This window comes from Microcaecilia unicolor, chromosome 4, assembly GCF_901765095.1.
Source record: "Microcaecilia unicolor chromosome 4, aMicUni1.1, whole genome shotgun sequence".
Lineage (NCBI taxonomy): Eukaryota > Metazoa > Chordata > Amphibia > Gymnophiona > Siphonopidae > Microcaecilia > Microcaecilia unicolor.
In genome coordinates this window covers 322,409,700-322,431,686 of record NC_044034.1, presented here as the reverse complement: position 1 = coordinate 322,431,686, position 21,987 = coordinate 322,409,700, and the positions used below count along the sequence as shown (strand labels likewise).

Genomic DNA, 21,987 nt, shown 5'->3' with positions numbered 1-21,987 from the left:
TTGGTCTAACACAGTATTGCTACTCTTATGTTCTTATGAAGACTATTTGTTTTACTGACTGAACACTGTTTTAGCCATTTTAATGGATAATCTGAACATGAAGTCCTAAAATGAGCCAAAGTTCACTGTAAAATGTCTGTCTTATTTCAGCTAATAGTGCACTACCAAGCAGCTGCCAACTCTGATGAATGGGGCACTGCACCTACAGAGCAAGGCCGTCCACGAACTGTGAAACGAGGGGTAGAGAACATCACTGTCACTATTCCCCCTGGTAAGTGATCTGTTCACGTATCCTAACTGTTGGGGTGTGTGTTACCCAGAAATCTGGGTTTTATGTGGTTGGGAGATTTCCCCAAGTTGGTTTATTTCCGTGTGTCTTATGTCACACATCCTCTGCTAAAAACATTATACCTTCAGTAGCTCCCCTGAGAAGGTAAGTGTCTAGAGAGCAAACTAGTGAAGAATAAGACTGCCAGTGTTGCTGTTCTTATGCCAGGAAAAACTCCAGGGATCCTGAGGAATGGGAATACATCCCTGATTAATTATTAAAAGTACTGGAACTTCCTGTGTCTTTGTTCTGTGCTGATGACGCACTTAGACATGTCCCCTATAGCCTCTTTGCAGTCTTGAAGATACAAACTCATTGACTGATCCTCAATATCATACATTTAAAAAAGAAGTGCCCAAGCAGGGTTTCAGATCCAAATCTGATGTGCTTAAATGACAGCCTGGGCTCCTCTAACATTTACATTTGGAGGCAACCTTGTCAAATTTTTCTTTCACTCTTCACAGGTTAATTTAATTTATACTGAATTGATTTTATGAATCTTCTTTATTGCTATATCACAATATGGTATAATTCGCTTTGGGCCTAATAATTCATCCTCCCCTTTCTCCAGCTCCCACTGGTACTTAATTTCCCCATGCACAATCTTGGTGACTACCTACATAATACCAAGGCCATGTGGAAGGGCATTTTTGAAACGATGTCCAAGTTAGAATGTCCTTAACATTATGTCCCTCTGTTATGTGTGTTTGAACAGAAAATATAGCAAGATTTCTTGATTGAAAATATGTGAGATGGACGTCCATATGCTGGAAATGTCCAGCATGAACACCCATTTTACAAACTGGAATGTCCAAATTGTGAACAGTGGTAAAAAAGGGACATGGACATCTGTCTGGTAGCATTGTTTGAAAATGGCCACACATGCATCCATACATAGCAGAGGGGCAGCCTAGTGGTTAATGCAGTGGACTATAGACCAAGGGACCCAGGTTCAAATCCCATTTTAACTATTTGTTTTTTAAATTGTGAGTCCTCCAGGAACAGAAAAATACCTACTGTATCTGAATGTACACCACTTCAGTAGCCTTCAGCTTGCAGGTGTCTCATATATTTAGGTACAGTAGATATTTTTCTATTTCTGGAGAGTTCACAATTTAAAAAACAAAGATTTTAACCTGGGTGCTTTGGTTTACAGACTACTGCACTAACCACTAGGCTACTACTTGGACCTACTTCCGGCTCTCTTAGGAATGCCTGTAATACCTGAACATGTCATTGCCTGGTATCCCTTTCCATTTTCAGTTTCAGGGGAGAGGGAGGGGTACAACAACCACTGGGGGATTAAGGAGGTGTCATGCCTTAATCCCTCCAGTGGACAGCTGCACAATTGGAGTAACTTTCTGTAACCTGGATGTGCCAAATACCAGGTCTAAATAAGGACGCCCTTCTTTTTTTGACATGGATGTTTTCTTCCACTTTGGTGTGATAGTTGTTGGGTGTCCTGATTTGAGGCCTCCTTCTAGCACCATCCAGAACATGCCCCCTTGCTATTTGGACATACTTCAGTGTTGGATCTCCTTATTCTGCTTTTGCCCAAAATGGGATTTGGATGTTTCAAGCACATGGATGCTTTGAAAATGAGCACCTTAGTATACTCTGAACCTCGTTTCCTTCTCCCACTAAAAGCTCAATTAAATAGCCAAGCCTTAACCTGCTTCCTAAGATTTTAATATGCTGATGCAATCACTGAAAAGGGCCTCTGTCCTAAAGTTTCTTATGTCACACCTCTGCTCTGCTGTGGAGTACAGCAGTATTTGGATAGTACTTTAACAGTTTTTGTCTCTTGTTTTGTAGAGGAGCCATTGAAAATTAATCACTTGGTGTTTATGATCCATGGAATTGGGCCAGTCTGTGACCTTTGGCTCAGAAGCATCATTCAATGTGGTAAGTCTGTTGGAATGAGACTGATCAGAACTATACAGTTAAGTGTTTTGTCAGTACTTTTAGGGAAGTTCTTATGAAGGAGTACAGATTTGGATGGTCAGAGTTGGAGTATATACGAGTTGGGAGGCTTTCTGGATGCAAGATTCCTTTTTACTACCAATTCTGACAGAGTCCCTTTAGTTCCTGAAAGGGTAGTGGAGTTAAACATGTTGTCTTCCATTATGTAGCTTCCCACTATTCCAGAACCTGTGGGATAGTTGTGTCCACCAACCAGCAGGTGGAGATAGAGAGCTGAGAAATATCTCTCTTGGCATCCAGTCCAGTTCCTCAGTATTTTTTATCTCCAGCAGGTGGATAGACACACTTTTCAGCCTCTGGTTCTGAGTGATTTGCTCCTGGTTCAGTTGGTCAGCTGGTCCCCAGTTGAGCTTTGTGAGTGGCTTGAGTCTGCACAGTCATATCTGGAAGTCTTCCGATCCCTGTCTATAGTGCCTCACAAATTTACTCCCTTCACCTCTCCCCTGTTCCCTATGGGGAGAAAAAAAAAGGAGAAGGAAAGAGGTTTGCTGGAGAGCATGGGACAGAGTATCAGTCCTGAGCCTTTTTCATCTGTGGTAAGACTTGTGGAGACTGTGAGCTTTGGGGGGAGCAGCCAGCAGTGGTAAGTCTGACTAACATTTGACTTGGAACCTCTTGGAGGGCTGCAAGCTCTACTTGGTGCAGGGGAGGGATCTTTACTCACCACTTGGGACACATGCTGCACTCTTGACGGTCGAAGTAAATTGTGACTCCTGCAGAGGCAGTTAACCAGTGTTCCCGCTGTGGGTCCTGCCAGCTAGCATTGGAGCATTGCAGTGTGTGCAAGCCGGGAATCCTGCGGGACACTGAAGAAACGGTCAGTGATAGCACATCTTCGGATTTGGCACAGCATCCAAATATGCCTGGGTCTTCGGGCTCTCTGGCAGAGTCAGTTCGCCATTTGATGCAGGAGAGCATGGGAACAAATGCCATTTTTAGTGAGGGCCAATTGGCAGTGAGGTGCAGAGAATGTGCGCTTAGGGGGAGCAGTTGGCCATGGTAAGCCCGACTAAAGTTTGACTTGGAACTGCGTAGAGGGCTGCAAGTTGTACTTGGTGAAGGGGAGGGATCCTGACTCACCACTAGAGGACACATTGTGCTGAGCTGGTGACAGTCGGGGTGAATGGCGACTCTCGCGGAGGCAGTTAAGTGGTGGTCTTGCTGGCTGGCGTTGCAGTGCATGCAAGCTGGGAATCCTGCGGGACATGGAGGAAACAGTCAGTAGCAGCACATCTGAGGATTCAGTGCAGCATCCAAATATGCCTGGGTCTTCGGGCTCTCTGGCAGAGTCGGTGTGCTGTTTGATGCAGGAGAGTGTGGGAACAGGTGCCATGTAATCAGGGCCAACTGGCAGTGAGGTGCAGCCTGTGACTGATGATGTGCGGAGCACAGCCTCCATTTCACAGCCTTTGGGGCCCAACAGAGCATTCAGCTGCATTGGGATATTTGTTTTCTCTGGAGTTTATGTTGCTGTTACACCAGACCTATTTACTGAAGCAAGGACAGTTAGAGTTGCTTCTAGATGCTTCAGTTTCTCGCCCCACTGTCCCTCCGGCTCCTAAGATATCTTGTTTAGACCTCCATGAGTGGGCAAATGAAGCTGCTTCTCCCTTCTTATCTGATGTGGCCTCAGTCTATTCAGAGAAGCCATCATTGAAGGAACCATTAGAGGAGGGAGATGATCTGAGAATACTGAGGTTGTTTCATAGAGGTGCTTATTAGTCATAAGTTTCAGGTACTGGCAGTGCTTTCCATTGAGGAGCCTTCTGCTTCGGCATCAGGAGCTCCATATTGGTCGATCATAAGGGGGCTTAGAGGGCCTTCTAAGGCTTTCCCGATGCATCCAGACATTCAGGACCTGTTTATAGCAGAATGGATCTCACCGGACTCGGGGCTGAGAGTGGGCATAGCCATGGCTCGCCTCTGCCCTTTAGTTCCAGAGGAAAAAGATAAATTGCAGCTTCCCAGGGTGATCTCCCTGGTTACAGTGGTGACTAAGAAGACCACTTTGCCGGTGAAAAGGGGCATTGCCCTAAAATACCTACAGGATAGGAAGCTAGAAGACTTTCTGAAACCAGCCTTTTAAGTGGCCTTTTTGGGTTTTCAAGTGACAGTGTGCAGCTCGTTTGTGGCAAGAGCATGCCTGAAGTGGCATCAGCAGTTGGCAACACAAGATGGGCGCCATAACACCCAGCTTGGGTTGGCCTACCAGGGTGCTATTTATGACATGTTACGGCCCACAGTATGACTTTGGCTGTCACGGAACTCCGGCGACTGGTTGCGGCATTGGGTGACTGATGCAGTGTCAGCATTGGGTGACTGATGCAGTGTCAGTCGCATCTAATTACACTGCCCTTTTGGAGCAAGTGGCTATTTGGAGAAGATATCACGAACGTATTGAAAGAGCTGGAGGAAACTAAGCCACAGTGGTTTCTGGAAGATAAGCTGAAAGCCTCTGGTTGTCGGTCTTCAAGGGGATCTCAATTTCGAGACAGCACACAGAACTGGCCTGGTCATTAGCAATGTGGTCAGAAGTCCCACTTTCAGGCACACCAATCTTCCTTTCATGCATGGAAGTCCTTCTCTGTCAGCTAGAGCACCCAGTTCCTCCAGAGCTTCACAGTGATGTGAAGCTGGTCACTCTTCTTTGCCTCCCATCCTTTGGTGGGAGGTTGTCTTCAGGAGTTTTGGGAGGAGTGGGCCAAAATCACCTCAGACCAGTGGGTTTTGGATATTTTTACTGAAGGTTACAAGTTGGAGTTCTCCTGCCCGATCACTTCTCTCTTCTTGTAGTCCCCTTTGTTGAAAGGGAGCCAAGGCGGTCAAGATTCATGCCATCGTAGATTCCTTGCTGACACTCTGGGCCATTGTTGCAATTCCCCGGGCTGAACAGGGATAAGATCAGGGATAAGATAGTTACTCCCATCTAGTTCATTGTCCCAAAGAAGGAAGGCAGCTTTGTCCGATCTTAGATCTCAAAGGTCAAAACAGCTGCCTCTAAGTGTCCTACTTTCACATGGAGGCACTAAGAGAAGCCATAGCCTTGGTTCAAGTGGGAGAATTTCTCACTGCCTGTGATCTCAAGGAAGGGGAAAGGGAAATGGGACTTGATATACCGCCTTTCTGAGGTTTTTGCAACTACATTCAAAGCGGTTTACATATATTCAGGTACTTATTTTGTACCAAGGGCAATGGAGGGTTAAGTGACTTGCCCAGAGTCACAAGGAGCTGCAGTGGGAATCGAACTCAGTTCCCCAGGATCAAAGTCCACTGCACTAACCACTAGGCTACTCCTCCACTACATTTAGGTATGCATTCTTGCATACCTAAATGGCTGCTGCATCAGAGATTTCTACGTTTTGTGGTTCAGGGCCGTCACTTTCAGTTTGGGCCTTTGCCCTTCGGTCTCGCCAGGTCCCTAAGAATGTTTACTAAAGTTATGGTGATGGTGGCAGCCTTCCTCTGGCACTAGTGAAACAAACTTCCCCTATATCTTGTTGACTGGCTCATTTGTGCATCTTATTCGGACAGCGTGGCAGCAACGGACAAAGTTGTTTGTCTTCTGCAGCCATTGGCTTAGTGATCAATTTTGAGACGACCAGACCAACTGTATTGCAAGACGCTGAAGTATCCAGGCTTTCTGTTCGACACAGCACAGGAGAGGATCTTCACAGAGTGGAGGAGGTCGAAGCTGGTTCAACAGATCCGTCATCTTCTCGGTAAAGGCAGGGTCTGAGACTGCGTCCAGGTTCTGTGGTCAGTGACGGTGGCAATAGAAATGGTGCCATGGGCAAGGGTTCATATGTGGCCATTTCAGGAATCTCTTCTCAGCCGCTGGTCTCAGGTGTCACAAAAGTACGACCTTCATCTTCCTTGGACGCAGGTTGCCAGATGGACTATGTAGTGGTGGTTGTCGCCCAGGAATTTGTCCGTCAGAGCTCCCTTTCTGATAACTTGATGGGAGGTGGTGACAATGGACACCAGCAAGTCAGGTTGGGGAGCTCATTACAAGTTCCATCTGGCACAGGTCACCTGGACAGAACAGGAGTCTCAGTTGTTTGTAAATTGCTTGGCAGTGTGGAATGCTTTATGCGACTGCTCCCTATCCAGCAGGGTTCCCAATCAGAGTTCTCTCTGACCAGTGTTACGCTGGTGGCTTATATCAACAAGCAAGATGGAACCTGCAGCCATCTGATAGCGGTGGAGGCGGCCTTCCTCATGAGTTGGGTGGAGAAAAATCTTCTCTGCTTGTCGGCAGCTCATATCGCTGGATCCTTGAATGTGGAGATGGACTTTCTCAGCAGCACTCCTTGGTCCTGGGAGAATGGAAACTATCCAGCCAGGGTTTTCAGCTGATAGTGGGTTCTCCATGTCTAGACTTGATGGTGACGAAAAGGAATTCAAAAAGGCCCCCAAGTTCTTTAGCTGTTGGAAAGAACTGGGCTTGATGGGGATCGATATCCTACTGCAGCTCTGACTGGAAACAATCTACTGTATGTCTTCCCTCCTTGACCCATGGTAGGCCACGTGTTGAAAAGGATCGCATTGCACCGGGGTCGAATAAATCTCATAGCCCTGTATTGGCCACGGACCTGATTTGACTGCCGGATTGGGGTCCTCTCCATCTTTTGCAGGTACACAGCCTACTGAAGTAAGGCTTAGTGCTCATGGAGGATCTATGCCCCTTTGGTCTTACAACTTGGCCATTGAAAGGCTCGGTTAAGATGAAATAGTTATCCTGATTTGGTCATTGCTACCTTGCTTCATGCTCGGAAATGCTCTAGATCCATGGCGTATGCAAGGCTGTGGAGGTTGTTCAAGGGCTAGTGTTCTGAGCTCATATTTTCTCCTTTCTCTGCTGAAAGTATTGGTGTTGGGTTCTCTAAAACTTCAGGTTGCAACTTTGGCCTGTTTCCGGGGCAGACTACAAAAGTGGAGTGGGCTGCTTGCGGCCTCCCTTTTGTATGCCATGTCCAGAGTGGAACCTTAATTTAGTCCTTCGGGCTCTTCAGACACCCCCTTTTCAGCCACTCCAGAAGGCCTCCTTGAAAGATCTTTTACTAAAGACAGCATTCTTGGTGGCTGTTGCATTGGTACATAGGGTTTCGGATCCCTTTCTTTGCTGTTTGGAGGCGAGGGTCTCCCTGAGCATGGTTCCTTCCTTTCTTCCAAAAATGGTTCCAACATTTCATCTCAACTAATCTGTGGATCTTCCGTCCTTTCACAGAGAGGGCAAAGAGGCCCAGTATTCTTTCTTGAAGTTTCTTGATGTGTGTAGAGTCCTCCTTAGATCTCTGAAAGTCACGAATGAGTTTCACAAATCAGACAGACTGCTTATGCTTTTTGGTAAACAGAGGCTTGGTCTCATAGTTTCCAAGCCCACAATTGCTAGATGGGTGAAGGAGACTACCACGTCAGCTTATTTGCTTGTGGAGAAACAGGCCTTGCGGACTTGTTCTACGAGGCATACAGCGACATCCTGGGCGGAGACTACCTTACTATCTCTGGTGGATATTTGCAAGGCAGCAACATGGTCAATACTGTATACCTTTGCCAAGCACTACAGGATGAATCTTGCAGAGCGCTCAGAAGCCAGTTATGGGGCTTCAATCCTTAGGGCAGTGGTGCCAGGATACCACCCACTCAAGGGATTGTTTTTGAACATCCCACAGGTTCTGGAATAATGGGAAGCTATGTAATGGAAGGAGAAATTAGGTCTTACCTGATAATTTTCTTTCCATTAATCCTTCCCACTATTCCAGAGGCCCACCCGAGGTTTCTGAGATGTTTGTTCGTTTAATAGGATTTATTTACCGCCTTTTTTGAAAGAATTCACTCAAGGCGGTATACAGTAAGAATAAATCAAACATAAGTGATAGACAATTACAGAAGTAAAAGTATTCAAATAACATTATGAAGTACGGCATATTCTCCGAGGACAAGCAGGCTGCTTGTTCTCACTGATGGGTGACGTCCACGGCAGCCCCTCCAATCGGAATCTTCCTAGCAAAGTCCTTTGCTAGCCCGCGCGCACCGCGCATGCGCGGCCGTCTTCCCGCCCGAAACCGGCTCGAGCCGGCCAGTCTTCTTTCGTCCGCACTCGGTACGGCTGTGTTTTTGTCGTGTCGAGCCCCGGAGAGTCGACCTCGCGCGTCCGTTTAAAATAGACGTGTTTTTTTCTTCGGAAAACTTCTAATTTGTTCGGGAAGTGCTCCGGAAACCCCCTTGGGTTTCGTTTGCCCCTTCCCATGTTTCCAGTTTTTGCCCCGGTAAGTTTTCTTTCGTCGTCGGGGTAGGCCTCTTTTCGGCCTCGGTCGAGATTTTTCTCCCTTAAAGTTTTGGTGCTCCAAATTCGTCATTTCGGATTTTGATTTCGCCGGCGTGATTTTTCCGCCCATGACATCGAAGCCTTCCAGCGGCTTCAAGAAGTGCACCCAGTGCGCCCGGGTAATCTCGCTCACTGATAGGCACTCTTCGTGTCTTCAGTGTCTGGGGGCCGAGCACCGTCCTCAGAACTGTAGTCTGTGTTCCCTGTTACAAATCAGACTCAGGTAGCGAGATTGGCCCAGTGGAACGTTTTGTTCTCGGGCTCTTCGTCGGCATCGGCACCGGGGTCATCGTGTGCATCGACGTCATCAGCGTCCAGACCTTCATCCTTGGCCGCCAGTGCATCGAGGCATCGGCCCTCTGCATCGGCGCCGAGACATCGGATAGCTGCATCGACGTCGGTGGTACCGGGACCTCGTCTCCTGATGTCGTCGGACGGTGGTGCATCGGGTGGAGTGCAGGTGAGGGCTGTCCATTCCCCTGCTGGTGGCGGTGAGCCTTCGGGTGGGTCTCCCCCTACCCTGAGGGCTCCTGCGGTACAGCCCCCCCGGGATCGACCTGCTTCGACCTCGGCCCTGAGGAAGCGACGGATGGATTCTACGTCCTCGTCGGTGCCGGGGAGCTCCGGTGACATGCTTCGGAAGAAGTCGAAGAAGCATCGACACCGGTCTCCTCCCCGCGTCGGCACCGAGAGCTCTGGGTCGCCGAGGGAGTCGGCACCCAGCAGGCATCGGCACCGAGAGGACCGCTCACCCTCTGTTCAGGAGGTGTCGATGCGCTCCACTCTGGACAGCCCGGAACAGCCTCCACGCCCGGAACAGGTTCTGACGTCGACGCCTGCATCGACCTCCATGCCTTTCTCTGCAGCCGCTCTGAACGAGAGCCTCCGGGCCGTTCTCCCAGAGATTCTGGGAGAGCTGTTGCGCCCTACCCCTCCGGTACCGGCGGTGCTTGCGCCTCCGGTACCGTCGAGCGTGGCGCCGGCTGGCCCATCGCCCGGGGTGAGGTCCCCGACCTCGGTACCGCGTGCGGTGCCGACTGCGGCCACCTCCCAGGAGGGCTCCCCGACTACGTCGGCGGAGGGAGCTTTGCCGATGCGGGCAAGGGAGTCTACCTCTCGATGCCCCCATCGTGGACGTGGCTCCACGGAGTCGAGCCGGGCGAGGTTGCAGACACAGGTCCGTGAACTTGTGTCTGACACCGAGGGTGAGGCCTCGTGGGAAGAAGAAGAAGACCCCAGATATTTCTCTGACGAGGAGTCTGAGGGTCTTCCTTCCGATCCCACTCCCTCTCCTGAAAGACAGCTTTCTCCTCCCGAGAGTCTGTCTTTCGCTTCCTTTGTCCGGGAGATGTCTACAGCCATCCCCTTCCCGGTGGTTGTGGAGGACGAGCCCAGGGCTGAAATGTTTGAGCTCCTGGACTATCCTTCTCCACCTAAGGAAGCGTCCACTGTTCCCTTGCACCATGTCCTAAAAAAGACATTGCTTGCGAACTGGACCAAGCCACTAAGTAATCCCCACATTCCCAAGAAGATCGAGTCCCAGTACCGGATCCATGGGGACCCAGAGCTGATGCGCACCCAGTTGCCTCATGACTCTGGAGTTGTGGATTTGGCCCTAAAGAAGGCTAAGAGTTCTAGGGAGCATGCTTCGGCGCCCCCGGGCAAAGACTCTAGAACCTTAGACTCCTTTGGGAGGAAGGCCTACCATTCTTCTATGCTCGTGGCCAAAATCCAGTCTTACCAGCTCTACACGAGCATACACATGCGGAACAATGTGCGGCAGTTGGCGGGCTTGGTTGATGCTCTTCCCCCTGAGCAAGCCAAGCCTTTTCAGGAGGTGGTCAGGCAGCTGAAGGCGTGCAGAAAATTCCTGGCCAGAGGGGTGTATGACACCTTTGATGTTGCGTCCAGGGCCGCTGCTCAAGGTGTGGTGATGCGCAGGCTCTCATGGCTGCGTGCCTCCGACCTGGAGAATAGACTCCAGCAGCGGATTGCGGACTCGCCTTGCCGTGCGGACAATATTTTGGAGAGAAGGTCGAGCAGGTGGTAGAGCATCTCCACCAGCGGGACACCGCATTCGACAAGTTCTCCCGCCGGCAGCCTTCAGCCTCTACCTCTACAGGTAGAAGATTTTTTGGGGGAAGGAGGACTGTTCCCTACTCTTCTGGTAAGCGTAGGTACAATCCTCCTTCTCGACAGCCTGCGGCCCAGGCTAAGCCCCAGCGCGCTCGCTCTCGTCAGCAGCGTGCGCCTCAGCAAGGCCCCTCGGCTCCCCAGCAAAAGCAAGGGGCGAGCTTTTGACTGGCTCCAGCAGAGCATAGCCGACATCCAAGTGTCAGTGCCGGGCGACCTGCCGGTCGGGGGGAGGTTGAAAGCTTTTCACCAAAGGTGGCCTCTCATAACCTCCGATCAGTGGGTTCTGCAAATAGTCCGGCAAGGATACACCCTCAATTTGGCCTCAAAACCTCCAAATTGTCCACCGGGAGCTCAGTCTTACAGCTTCCAGCACAAGCAGGTACTTGCAGAGGAACCCTCCGCCCTTCTCAGCGCCAATGCGGTCGAGCCCGTGCCATCCGGGCAAGAAGGGCTGGGATTCTATTCCAGGTACTTCCTTGTGGAAAAGAAAACAGGGGGGATGCGTCCCATCCTAGACCTAAGGGCCCTGAACAAATATCTCGTAAAAGAAAAGTTCAGGATGCTTTCCCTGGGCACCCTTCTCCCCATGATTCAGCAAAACGATTGGCTATGCTCTCTGGACTTGAAGGATGCCTACACACACATCCCGATACTGCCAGCTCACAGACAGTATCTGCGATTTCAACTGGGCACACGTCACTTCCAGTACTGTGTGCTGCCCTTTGGGCTCGCCTCTGCGCCCAGGGTGTTCACAAAGTGCCTGGCTGTAGTAGCAGCAGCACTTCGCAGGCTGGGGGTACACGTGTTCCCATATCTCGACGATTGGCTGGTGAAGAACACATCCGAGGCAGGAGCCCTGCAGTCCATGCAGATGACTATTCACCTCCTGGAGCTACTGGGGTTTGTCATAAATTACCCAAAGTCCCATCTTCTCCCAGTGCAGAGACTCGAATTCATAGGAGCTCTGCTGGATTCTCGGACGGCTCGCGCCTATCTCCCAGAGACAAGAGCCAACAACTTGTTGTCCCTCGTCTCGCGGGTGCGAGCGTCCCAGCAGATCACAGCTCGGCAGATGTTGGGATTGCTGGGCCACATGGCCTCCACAGTTCATGTGACTCCCATGGCCCGCCTTCACATGAGATCTGCTCAATGGACCCTAGCTTCCCAGTGGTTCCAGGCTGCTGGGGATCTAGAGGACGTAATCCACCTGTCCATGAGTTTTCTCGAATCCCTGTCTTGGTGGACGATTTGGCCCAATTTGACTCTGGGACGTCCTTTCCAAATTCCTCAGCCACGGATGCGTCTCTCCTGGGATGGGGAGCTCATGTCGATGGGCTTCACACCCAAGGAAGCTGGTCCCTCCAGGAACGCGATCTACAGATCAATCTCCTGGAGTTGCGAGCGATCTGGAACGCTCTGAAGGCTTTCAGAGATCGGCTGTCCCATCAAATTATCCAAATTCAGACAGACAACCAGGTTGCCATGTACTATGTCAACAAGCAGGGGGGCACCGGATCTCGCCCCCTGTGTCGGGAAGCCGTCAGCATGTGGCTCTGGGCTCGCCGTCTCGGCATGGTGCTCCAAGCCACATATCTGGCAGGCGTAAACAACAGTCTGGCCGACAGACTGAGCCGGATTATGCAACCTCACGAGTGGTCGCTCAACTCCAGAGTGGTGCGCCAGATCTTCCAAGCGTGGGGCACCCCCTTGGTGGATCTCTTCGCATCTCGAGTGAACCACAAAGTCCCTCAGTTCTGTTCCAGGCTTCAGGCCCCCGGCAGACTGGCATCGGATGCCTTCCTCCTGGATTGGGGGGAGGGCCTGCTGTATGCTTATCCTCCCATTCCTCTGGTGGGGAAGACTTTGTTGAAACTCAAACAAGACCATGATTCTGATTGCTCCTTTTTGGCCGCGTCAGATCTGGTTCCCTCTTCTTCTGGAGTTATCCTCCGAAGAACCGTGGAGATTGGAGTGTTTTCCAACCCTCATCACGCAGGACGAAGGGGCTCTTCTGCATCCCAGCCTCCGGTCCCTGGCTCTCACGGCCTGGATGTTGAGAGCGTAGACTTTGCCTCTTTGGGTCTGTCAGAGGGTGTCTCCCGCGTCTTGCTTGCTTCCAGGAAAGATTCCACTAAGAGGAGTTACTTCTTTCTGTGGAGGAGGTTTGCCGTCTGGTGTGACAGCAAGGCCCTAGCTCCTCGCTCTTGTCCTACACAGACCCTGCTTGAATACCTTCTGCACTTGTCTGAGTCTGGTCTCAAGACCAACTCTGTAAGAGTTCACCTTAGCGCAATCAGTGCATACCATTACCTTGTGGAAGGTAAGCCGATCTCAGGACAGCCTTTAGTTGTTCGCTTCATGAGAGGTTTGCTTTTGTCAAAGCCCCCTGTCAAGCCTCCTACAGTGTCATGGGATCTCAATGTCGTTCTCACCCAGCTGATGAAACCTCCTTTTGAGCCACTGAATTCCTGCCATCTGAAGTACTTGACCTGGAAGGTCATTTTCTTGGTGGCAGTTACTTCAGCTCGTAGAGTCAGTGAGCTTCAGGCCCTGGTAGCCCAGGCCCCTTACACCAAATTTCATCATAACAGAGTAGTCCTCCGCACTCACCCTAAGTTCTTGCCAAAGGTCGTGTCGGAGTTCCATCTGAACCAGTCAATTGTCTTGCCAACATTCTTTCCCCGTCCTCATTCCTGCCCTGCTGAACGTCAGCTGCACACATTGGACTGCAAGAGAGCATTGGCCTTCTACCTGGAGCGGACACAGCCCCACAGACAGTCCGCCCAATTGTTTGTTTCTTTTGATCCCAATAGGAGGGGAGTGGCTGTAGGGAAACGCACCATATCCAATTGGCTAGCAGATTGCATTTCCTTCACTTACGCACAGGCGGGGCTGGCTCTTGAGGGTCATGTCACGGCTCATAATGTTAGAGCCATGGCTGCGTTGGTAGCCCACTTGAAGTCAGCCTCCATTGAAGAAATTTGCAAAGCTGCGACGTGGTCATCTGTCCACACATTCATATCTCATTACTGCCTGCAGCAGGATACCCGACGCGACAGTCGGTTCGGGCAGTCAGTTCTTCAGAACCTGTTTGGGCTTTAGGATCCAACTCCACCCCCCGAGGGCCCTGTTTGTTCTGTTCCAGGCTGCACTCTCAGTTAGTTGGTAAATTTTTTAGGTCAATCTCAGTTATGTCCTCGCCGTTGCGAGGCCCAATTGACCATGGTTGTTGTTTTGAGTGAGCCTGGGGGCTAGGGATACCCCATCAGTGAGAACAAGCAGCCTGCTTGTCCTCGGAGAAAGCGAATGCTACATACCTGTAGAAGGTATTCTCCGAGGACAGCAGGCTGATTGTTCTCACAAACCCGCCCGCCTCCCCTTTGGAGTTGAGTCTTCCCTTGTTTCTCTTTTGCTACAATACGAGACTGGCCGGCTCGAGCCGGTTTCGGGCGGGAAGACGGCCGCGCATGCGCGGTGCGCGCGGGCGCGCGAGGGCTAGCAAAGGACTTTGCTAGGAAGATTCCGATTGGAGGGGCTGCCGTGGACGTCACCCATCAGTGAGAACAATCAGCCTGCTGTCCTCGGAGAATACCTTCTACAGGTATGTAGCATTCGCTTTATACTGTTTAAAATGTCAACACGATACGTAATAGAACATTTAATGTCTAGTTTAGTTAGTGTGAAGTAATGGGTCAAATAGCACCTTGCATTGTGCTTCCTGTGTATTTTGGTGTTTTCTACAAGTTGACCAGAGATGAGACATGTCCACATATGTTTGCTCATCTGGTTAGTATTAGGTTAGTGAGTTGTTTAAGGTTGTTGTGTTTATTCTGAGTTTCTCCTTTCTGTTAACGTATGTAAATACTGAGGAGCTGGACTGGATTCCAAGAGAGATATGTGTGAGCTCAGAGCTCAGTTCTCTACTTCCACCTGTTGATGGACACTGGAATAGTGGGAAGGACTAATGGAAAGAAAATTATCAGGTAAGACCTAATTTTTCCTTAATTGAACTTGGTTACATGGATTTTTTTTTATAGCTAGATTTGTCCTGGAGTCAACTGGATTCTTTGGTGCCTGTAATTCCTTTTCTTGGACCAACTTGAGATGTTGTAGTGACTGAGTTTGAGACAATGTGCATCTTCCCTCCCCACCCCCTTTCGGGTGATGTGACATTCTTCTGATATTCTGAACCATTCAGCCTGAGATGCTTACTGATGAGCAAGTAATCAGGGGAGAAGAGCAAACTTTTAAAGTTTTGGAGTTGTTTTGAATTGTTTAACCAGTTCCATACAGATCCATCAGTTTTTTTTTTGTTACATTTGTACCCTGCGCTTTCCCACTCATGGCAGGCTCATTGCGGCTTACATGGGGCAAAGGAGGGTTAAGTGACTTGCCCAGAGTCACAAGGAGCTGCCTGTGCCTGAAGTGGGAATTGAACTCAGTTCCTCAGTTCCCCAGGACCAAAGTCCACCACCCTAACCACTAGGCCACTCCTCCACTCCAAATCAGAGTTCTCCAATTTATAGGTTTGTAACCTATAAAGAGACTGAAGACATTATATAGTTTCCCAGTTATCACACATGAATGAATGTGATTGTTCACCTGCGAGAAAGAACTGCGTGCAGCCTGAGGTGAGATTCTGAGTTCTACAACTTGATGCAGAGCTGACATTCTCTTTCCAGTGAATGATTTTCGTGAAATTTCTCTGAACCTGCTGCACAGTCACTTCAAGAAAGCCCTGGAACAGGAGAAGGTTGGCAGAGTGGAGTTTCTCCCTGTGAACTGGTACAGCGCTTTGCATGCAGACACGACAGGTGTAGACAAGTATGTAGGTGTCATCTGTTTGCTTTCTTTGAATTGTGACATCAGTCATGTCCCCCTTTTGAAAAGTTAGTATACTTCCATGTCAGACATGTTGTATTGTTTGTTGTTTATTTGGTTTTGCTATACCACTTTAATTGCAATATAAGTCAAAGCAGTTTATAATATACTATAAAAACAGAACAAAGGAAAGGAACTCAAAAAGTAATAGAAAAGATGCATTCAAACAAGGGACAATCTTTCAGCTGCTTTATTTTTGTGGGCTGCAGAGAGAGTTGGGTGAAGTGGGGTGGGGCATTTGACAGCATAATTTTAGCTAAAATGTTGAGCCTGAAATCTAAAAATGTTCAGATTTTTGTGCAGCAGATGACTAGATCAAACCCAGATTTTTTATAGGGTAAGAGTTAGAACCACTGAAGTGGGATTTTGTGGAAACAGAAGATTTTACAATACTATGGAAACTATTCCAAACACATAAGCATTACAACGGAGGGAGAGCTTAAAGGTGGCATGTTGTGAAAAAGGCTTGCATAGGTCTCAAGTTTGTGTAGTTCTTTGTACACGGTGTCTGGGGGGAAAAAAGGGATCCCCCCCCCCCCCCCCAGCATTTTCCCAATAACGTCTACTGCAGCAGAGACTTTGCCTGAAATTTGAGGCATTTCAGAGTACTTTTATTTTTCAACAGGAAGGAGCTCCCACACATTGAACTTACAAAACAATTGAGCTTTAATTAATAAAACCCTAGGCTTCATTGAGCCAACAGCTCAGTGACTTCAAAGACTTTGTAAATGTGTCAAGGGTGAAGGAGGACATTTTGAACACAAATTATGAATTAATGCATTTTCAAAGGTTATACTAAATGTGTGAACAGTTGCAAAGTATTTTGAAACTATGTAAGGGGCCTAATTTTGTTCCAGACACCATGTAGAAACGAAGAAAAAGAAAAGCCTATTTAAGGACTTCCGTTTGTCCCCATTAAGGAGCTGTGTGCAAATGCACTCAGCACCTACTCTTTACTCTTAGGAAATGCAGTTGCTTGTGAAGGTCACTGAGCTTTGGAAATTTTGTCCAGCATGGACTGCCTACTTGTGTGAATATAAGCAAAGGAGACTATAGAAGCTTAACTTTTTGTTTATCTCTATGAAACAGTGACATACAGCGAATCACGCTGCCAAGTATCAGCCGCCTGCGCCATTTCACCAATGAGACACTGTTGGATCTCTTCTTCTATAGTAGCCCTACCTACTGCCAGACCATCATGGATACTGTGGCAGGAGAAATGAACAGACTGTACAGGCTCTTCCTGCATCGAAATCCAGACTATCAAGGGACTGTTTCTGTAATGGGTCATAGTTTAGGTAAGGGACTAACCCTGTGCATCACTTCAGAGCACAAAGATCTTTGTGACTTCCTACAGTGAGACCTCTAAATCTTAAGCACTTCAAAATGTATTTATGGCCTGTTACCTAAGGAAAACCTTAGCTGCTGATTTACAGGATGAATAACCGAATTAGACAAAGTGCACTTTATTGGAAGAGACAGCCTAGTGATTATATTACTTGCATAAAAGTCATTTCTGAATGTAATGAATACACTGGCATCACGTCATGCCCTGATTGAACAGACTGTAGCTTGTAAATGTAAAATTGGATTGGATTTTATTAACTTAATGTACCGCTACATACTAATTGTGTCTAAGCGGTTTACAATAAAAACAATAACTATATACATACGTATGAAAGAATATAGATTACTACATATACATGCTCCCAAAAGAAATATCCTGAACAGTTTTTACATTAGTCAGTGTCATAACATTATCTAAATAATAAAGTCCTTATGGAAGGCATAATAAGATGAAAAATCGGAGAAGCAATTTTTTTTATTTATTTAATACATTTATATCTCGCTTTTATCCAAGGTGGTAACAGTATTCACATACATAATTTTACATAGATGTCACATACATAGACTTTGATGATCGTTATATACATGGTTTTAGCTGGGTGGTAGTTACAGTTATACGGAGAGGACACCTAGTCGCCTGTGTCATATACATAGTCTTCACTTGTATGGACATGTGGTCACATATATAGTCTTCAGTGGGTTGCAGTTGTGATTATGTGGCGAGGAAGCATGATCAGTAGAATCGTTATGGTAACATGATCAGTAGAATGGGTGCTGGCTGTGGTTGACCAGAACCACTGAACTAGGAATGGAGTTAACTAGATAGGCCTTCATATGGTTGGAAAGACTTTCACGAACAGATGCGTTTTTAGTAACCTCTTGAATTGTTGAGTGTCTTCACTTGCTCTCAGGTATCCCAGTAGGGCGTTCCACAAGGATGGGGTAGCAATGGAGAAGGCTCGTCGTTTTGTCTCTACGTAGTTATATGATTTTGAGGCAGGTAGATATAGTTGATGTGACATCTCGGATCTTATCACTCATTCGGTTTATATGATGGTATAATGTTTCAGAAGTAGGCCAGGACTATCCCAAATATGTGTTGATGCGTCAGTACAAGAGTCTTGAATTGCACTCTGTACTGTAGTGGAAGCCAGTGCAGTTTCTTTAGTGTTGGTGTGATGTGCTCAAATTTTAATATTCCAGTGATCAATCGTGTGGCTGCATTTTGGATGATCTGTAGAGCTTGCATTTGGGATATTGGTATACCCATAAGTAAGGCCCAACATATGAAAGAGCCTCTTTGTAAGTTGAAGATAAGCTAACCATCTCTAGTTCTGATAATGCAAGACATTCTTTTTGTGAAGAACGCAATGATCATACAGCACAATATTTCATTAATTTCCTGGATAGATACACAGGATGATAAAAGCAATGTTTTGAAAACAAAACATAATACTTTGAATTCCATCCGTTTAGAAATAGGTAACCAATACAAGTTGTATAGAATCAGGGTTATATGATCAAAGGTTTCTTATTTTTAATCATTGCATCTCATTTCCCATTCAGAAGGTCATAAGTGTATGATGGAGGAGGGATTGGAACCTGGGGTCTAACCAATGTGTTTTTTTGAATCTCTGAGAAAGTGGAATATTTTTGTCTACTTTTTGTATGTGTATAGGGTTGGAAATTAAAATTGACACTCTAAAACTGTTGTTCAATAACTTAAGTGCACCGTCGCTGTGTGGCCCAGTCCGGTTATCCTTTACTGGTTTTGTTTCCAACAGGCTCCCTCATTTTGTTTGATCTCCTGACTAACCAAAAAGAACTGGTAGAGAACAGTCATCTCCCAAAGATGGTAATTTCATTTTATTCAGATACTAGCTATTTTCTGTTTTACTAGTAAGAAGTCTGCATGCTTTGTATTAACAAAGAGAAAATATTTATGCCTGTTACAGTCAGAGGCGTATCTGGACTCGGGCGGTAGGGGGAGACAGGGCCAGAGGGAGGGGGCACATTTTACCCCCCCCCCCCCCCCGCTATTGCCAGACCCCCCCGCCACCAACATCTCTCTCCACCCCCCTCCCGCCGCCAACCCTCCCCCACTGCCGTCGCTTACTTTTGCTGGCGGGGACCCCAATCCCTGCCAGCCGAGGTCATCTCTTCCGTTGCAGGCTGCAAGTTGCAAAGCTTCCTGTTCTTCTGAGTCTGACGTCCTGCACGTACAACGCGCAGGACGTCAGACTCCGTTTCAAATTCTGAGTCTGACGTCCTGCATGTTGTACATGCAGGACGTCAGACTCAGAAGAACAGGAAGCTTTGCAACTTGCAGCCTGCAACGGAAGAGATGACCTCGGCTGGCGGGGATTGGGGTCCCCGACCAGTAAAGATCGGCGACGGGTTGGCGGCGGGAGGGGGGGTGGAGAGGGTCGTCGGGAGGGGGGTCCAGGCCAAAATCTGTGGGAGCCCAGGCCCCTGTGGCCCCACGCAGATTCGCCCCTGGTTACAGTATTCATTTCTTGTCTGTAAGCTTTGAGACAATTTTGTTGCCTGAAACTATATGATATTTAATTATTGTCATTGGTATTGAATTAACAAAACAGAATGTATGAGGCTACCACAGCACAAAACCTTTCACATTTCCATGCTCGGGGAATGTGTCCAGACTTCTATGTGTAGCACTTGCAGCTAGGGCCAGCTCAACAGGTTGTGGCACCCTGAACCAACGTTTGCTATATCACCTGTCTCTTGGGGACCAGTTTTGCAATATGAACTTGATGTCAGTGCTCATATCATGAGAATGGCCCCACACCAGAGGGAAGCCAGTATTTTATTGTACCTTAAATGGACTCCTAAATATTCCTACATGTTTACAGAATCCCTCACCTCAGTTATATGTAGAAAAAACACAGACTATCAAAAATAAACTATAAATTAGAACAAATGTACATCCAAAAAGTTAAATGGAAAATCTAAGGAACCAGGCTCTGTGAGCAGAAAGAAAAAGAAATGCATTTCCTCATGTACTGAACAACAGAAGAAATGCACATTTTCAAAGCTATGTTTCATTCTCTAAATACTGAAATTTTGTACATTTGATTTGATTTATTAAAACTTGATCTCTTTTCCATTTTATTTTTCGTGTTGGATTGGTTCTGGTCTTTTTTTTTTATCACTTCCTCTTATTGGCTATCCATTGAGTCCTGGATCTCATTTCCATTTTCTATTTTTCACTCTCCCTTATCTACCTCTGATGTTTATTCCTGTTTCATCTTTTTTTCTCAATTTTTAATCTTCCTATAGATGATTTAATTCCTGCTTCCCCCTTCCAATCTTCATTCTCCCTCTTTTCAATTTTTCCCTACTTACCAGCTTTTTGATTTCATATCTTTACTTCTCCCTTTCTCCGAGGACAAGCAGGCTGCTTGTTCTCACTGATGGGTTGACGTCCTCGGCAGCCCCCTCCATCGGAAAGTTTACTAGCAAAGGCCTTTGCTAGTCCTCGCGCGCCCATGCGCACTGCGCATGCGCAGCCGTCTTCCCGCCCGAAACCGGCTCGAGCCGGCCAGTCTTCTTTCGTCCGCGCTCGGTACGGTCGTGTTACGCCGTTCGTGCCCCAGAGAGTCGACCTCGCGCGTCCTTTTCGACGTGTTTTTCATTGTTTTTTCTTCTAAAAAAGTTTGGAAGCGCTCCGGAAGTGTTCCGGAAGACCCTGTCGGGTTTTCTGCCCTTCCCGTATTTTTCAGATTTGCCCCGTAAGTTTTCTTTCGTTGTCGGGGTAGGCCTAGTTTGGCCTCGGTCGAGATTTTTCTCCCTCTAAATTTGGTGCTTCAATTTTCGCCCATTTCGGCTTTTGATTTCGCCGGCGTGATTTTTCCGCCCATGACATCGAAGCCTTCCAGCGGCTTCAAGAAGTGCACCCAGTGCGCCCGGGTAATCTCGCTCACTGATAGGCACTCTGCGTGTCTTCAGTGTCTAGGGGCCCAGCACCGCCCTCAGAACTGCAGTCTGTGTTCCCTGTTACAAAGGCGGACTCAGGTAGCGAGATTAGCCAGTGGAACGTTTTGTTCTCGGGCTCTTCGTCGACATCGGCACCGGAGGCATCGAGTGCATCGACGTCGTCAGCGTCCGGACCATCTTCCTTGGCTGCCGCTCCATCGACTGCATCGAGGCATCGGACCTCTGCATCGGCGCCGAGGCATCGGGCGACTGCATCGACGTCGGTGGTACCGAGACTTCGTCTGCTGATGTCGTCGGACGGAGGTGCATCGTCAGGAGTGCAGGTGAGGGCTGTCCATTCCCCTGCTGGTGGCGGTGAGCCTTCGGGTGGGTCTCCTCCTACCCTGAGGGCTCCTGCGGTACAGCCCCCCCGGGATCGACCCTCTTCGGTCTCGGCCCCGAGGAAGCGACGGATGGATTCTACGTCCTCCTCGTCGGTGCCGGGGAGCTCCGGTGACATGCTTCGGAAGAAATCGAAGAAGCATCGACACCGGTCTCCTCCCCGTGTCGGCACCGAGAGCTCTGGGTCGCCGAGGGATTCGGCACCCAGTAGGCATCGGCACCGAGAGGACCGCTCACCCTCTGTTCAGGAGGTGTCGATGCGCTCCACTCTGGACAGCCCGGAACAGCCTCCCTCGCCCGGAACAGGTTCTGACGTCGACGCCTGCATCGACCTCTCAGCCTTTTTCTGCAGCCACTCTGAACGAGAGCCTCCGGGCCGTTCTCCCAGAGATTCTGGGAGAGCTGTTGCGCCCTACCCCTCCGAGCGCGGCGCCGGCTGGCCCATCGCCCAGGTTGAGGTCCCCGACGTCGGTACCGCATGCGGTGCCGACCGCGGCCACCTCCCAGGAAGGCTCCCCGACTACATGGGCGGAGGGAGCTTCGCCGATGCGGGCGAGGGAATCTACCTCTCGACGCCCCCACCGTGGACGGGGTTCCACCGAGTCGAGCAGGGCGAGGTTGCAGACACAGGTTCGTGAACTTGTGT

At 48.6% G+C, this 21,987-nt stretch overlaps 1 protein-coding gene across 4 annotated transcripts in view; it reads left to right on the top strand.

The window, feature by feature from the left end:
* Positions 1 to 21,987, top strand: part of DDHD2 (DDHD domain containing 2) — a 79,525-nt gene that overhangs the window by 14,991 nt on the left and 42,547 nt on the right. For all 4 annotated transcript variants that reach the window (XM_030201941.1, XM_030201940.1, XM_030201939.1 and 1 more), the window contains exons 5-9: positions 151 to 271; positions 2,144 to 2,233; positions 15,458 to 15,599; positions 16,746 to 16,954; positions 18,788 to 18,858. In XM_030201941.1, the coding sequence (XP_030057801.1) occupies positions 151 to 271; positions 2,144 to 2,233; positions 15,458 to 15,599; positions 16,746 to 16,954; positions 18,788 to 18,858 (633 nt within the window). The remainder of the gene's footprint in view (positions 1 to 150; positions 272 to 2,143; positions 2,234 to 15,457; positions 15,600 to 16,745; positions 16,955 to 18,787; positions 18,859 to 21,987) is intronic.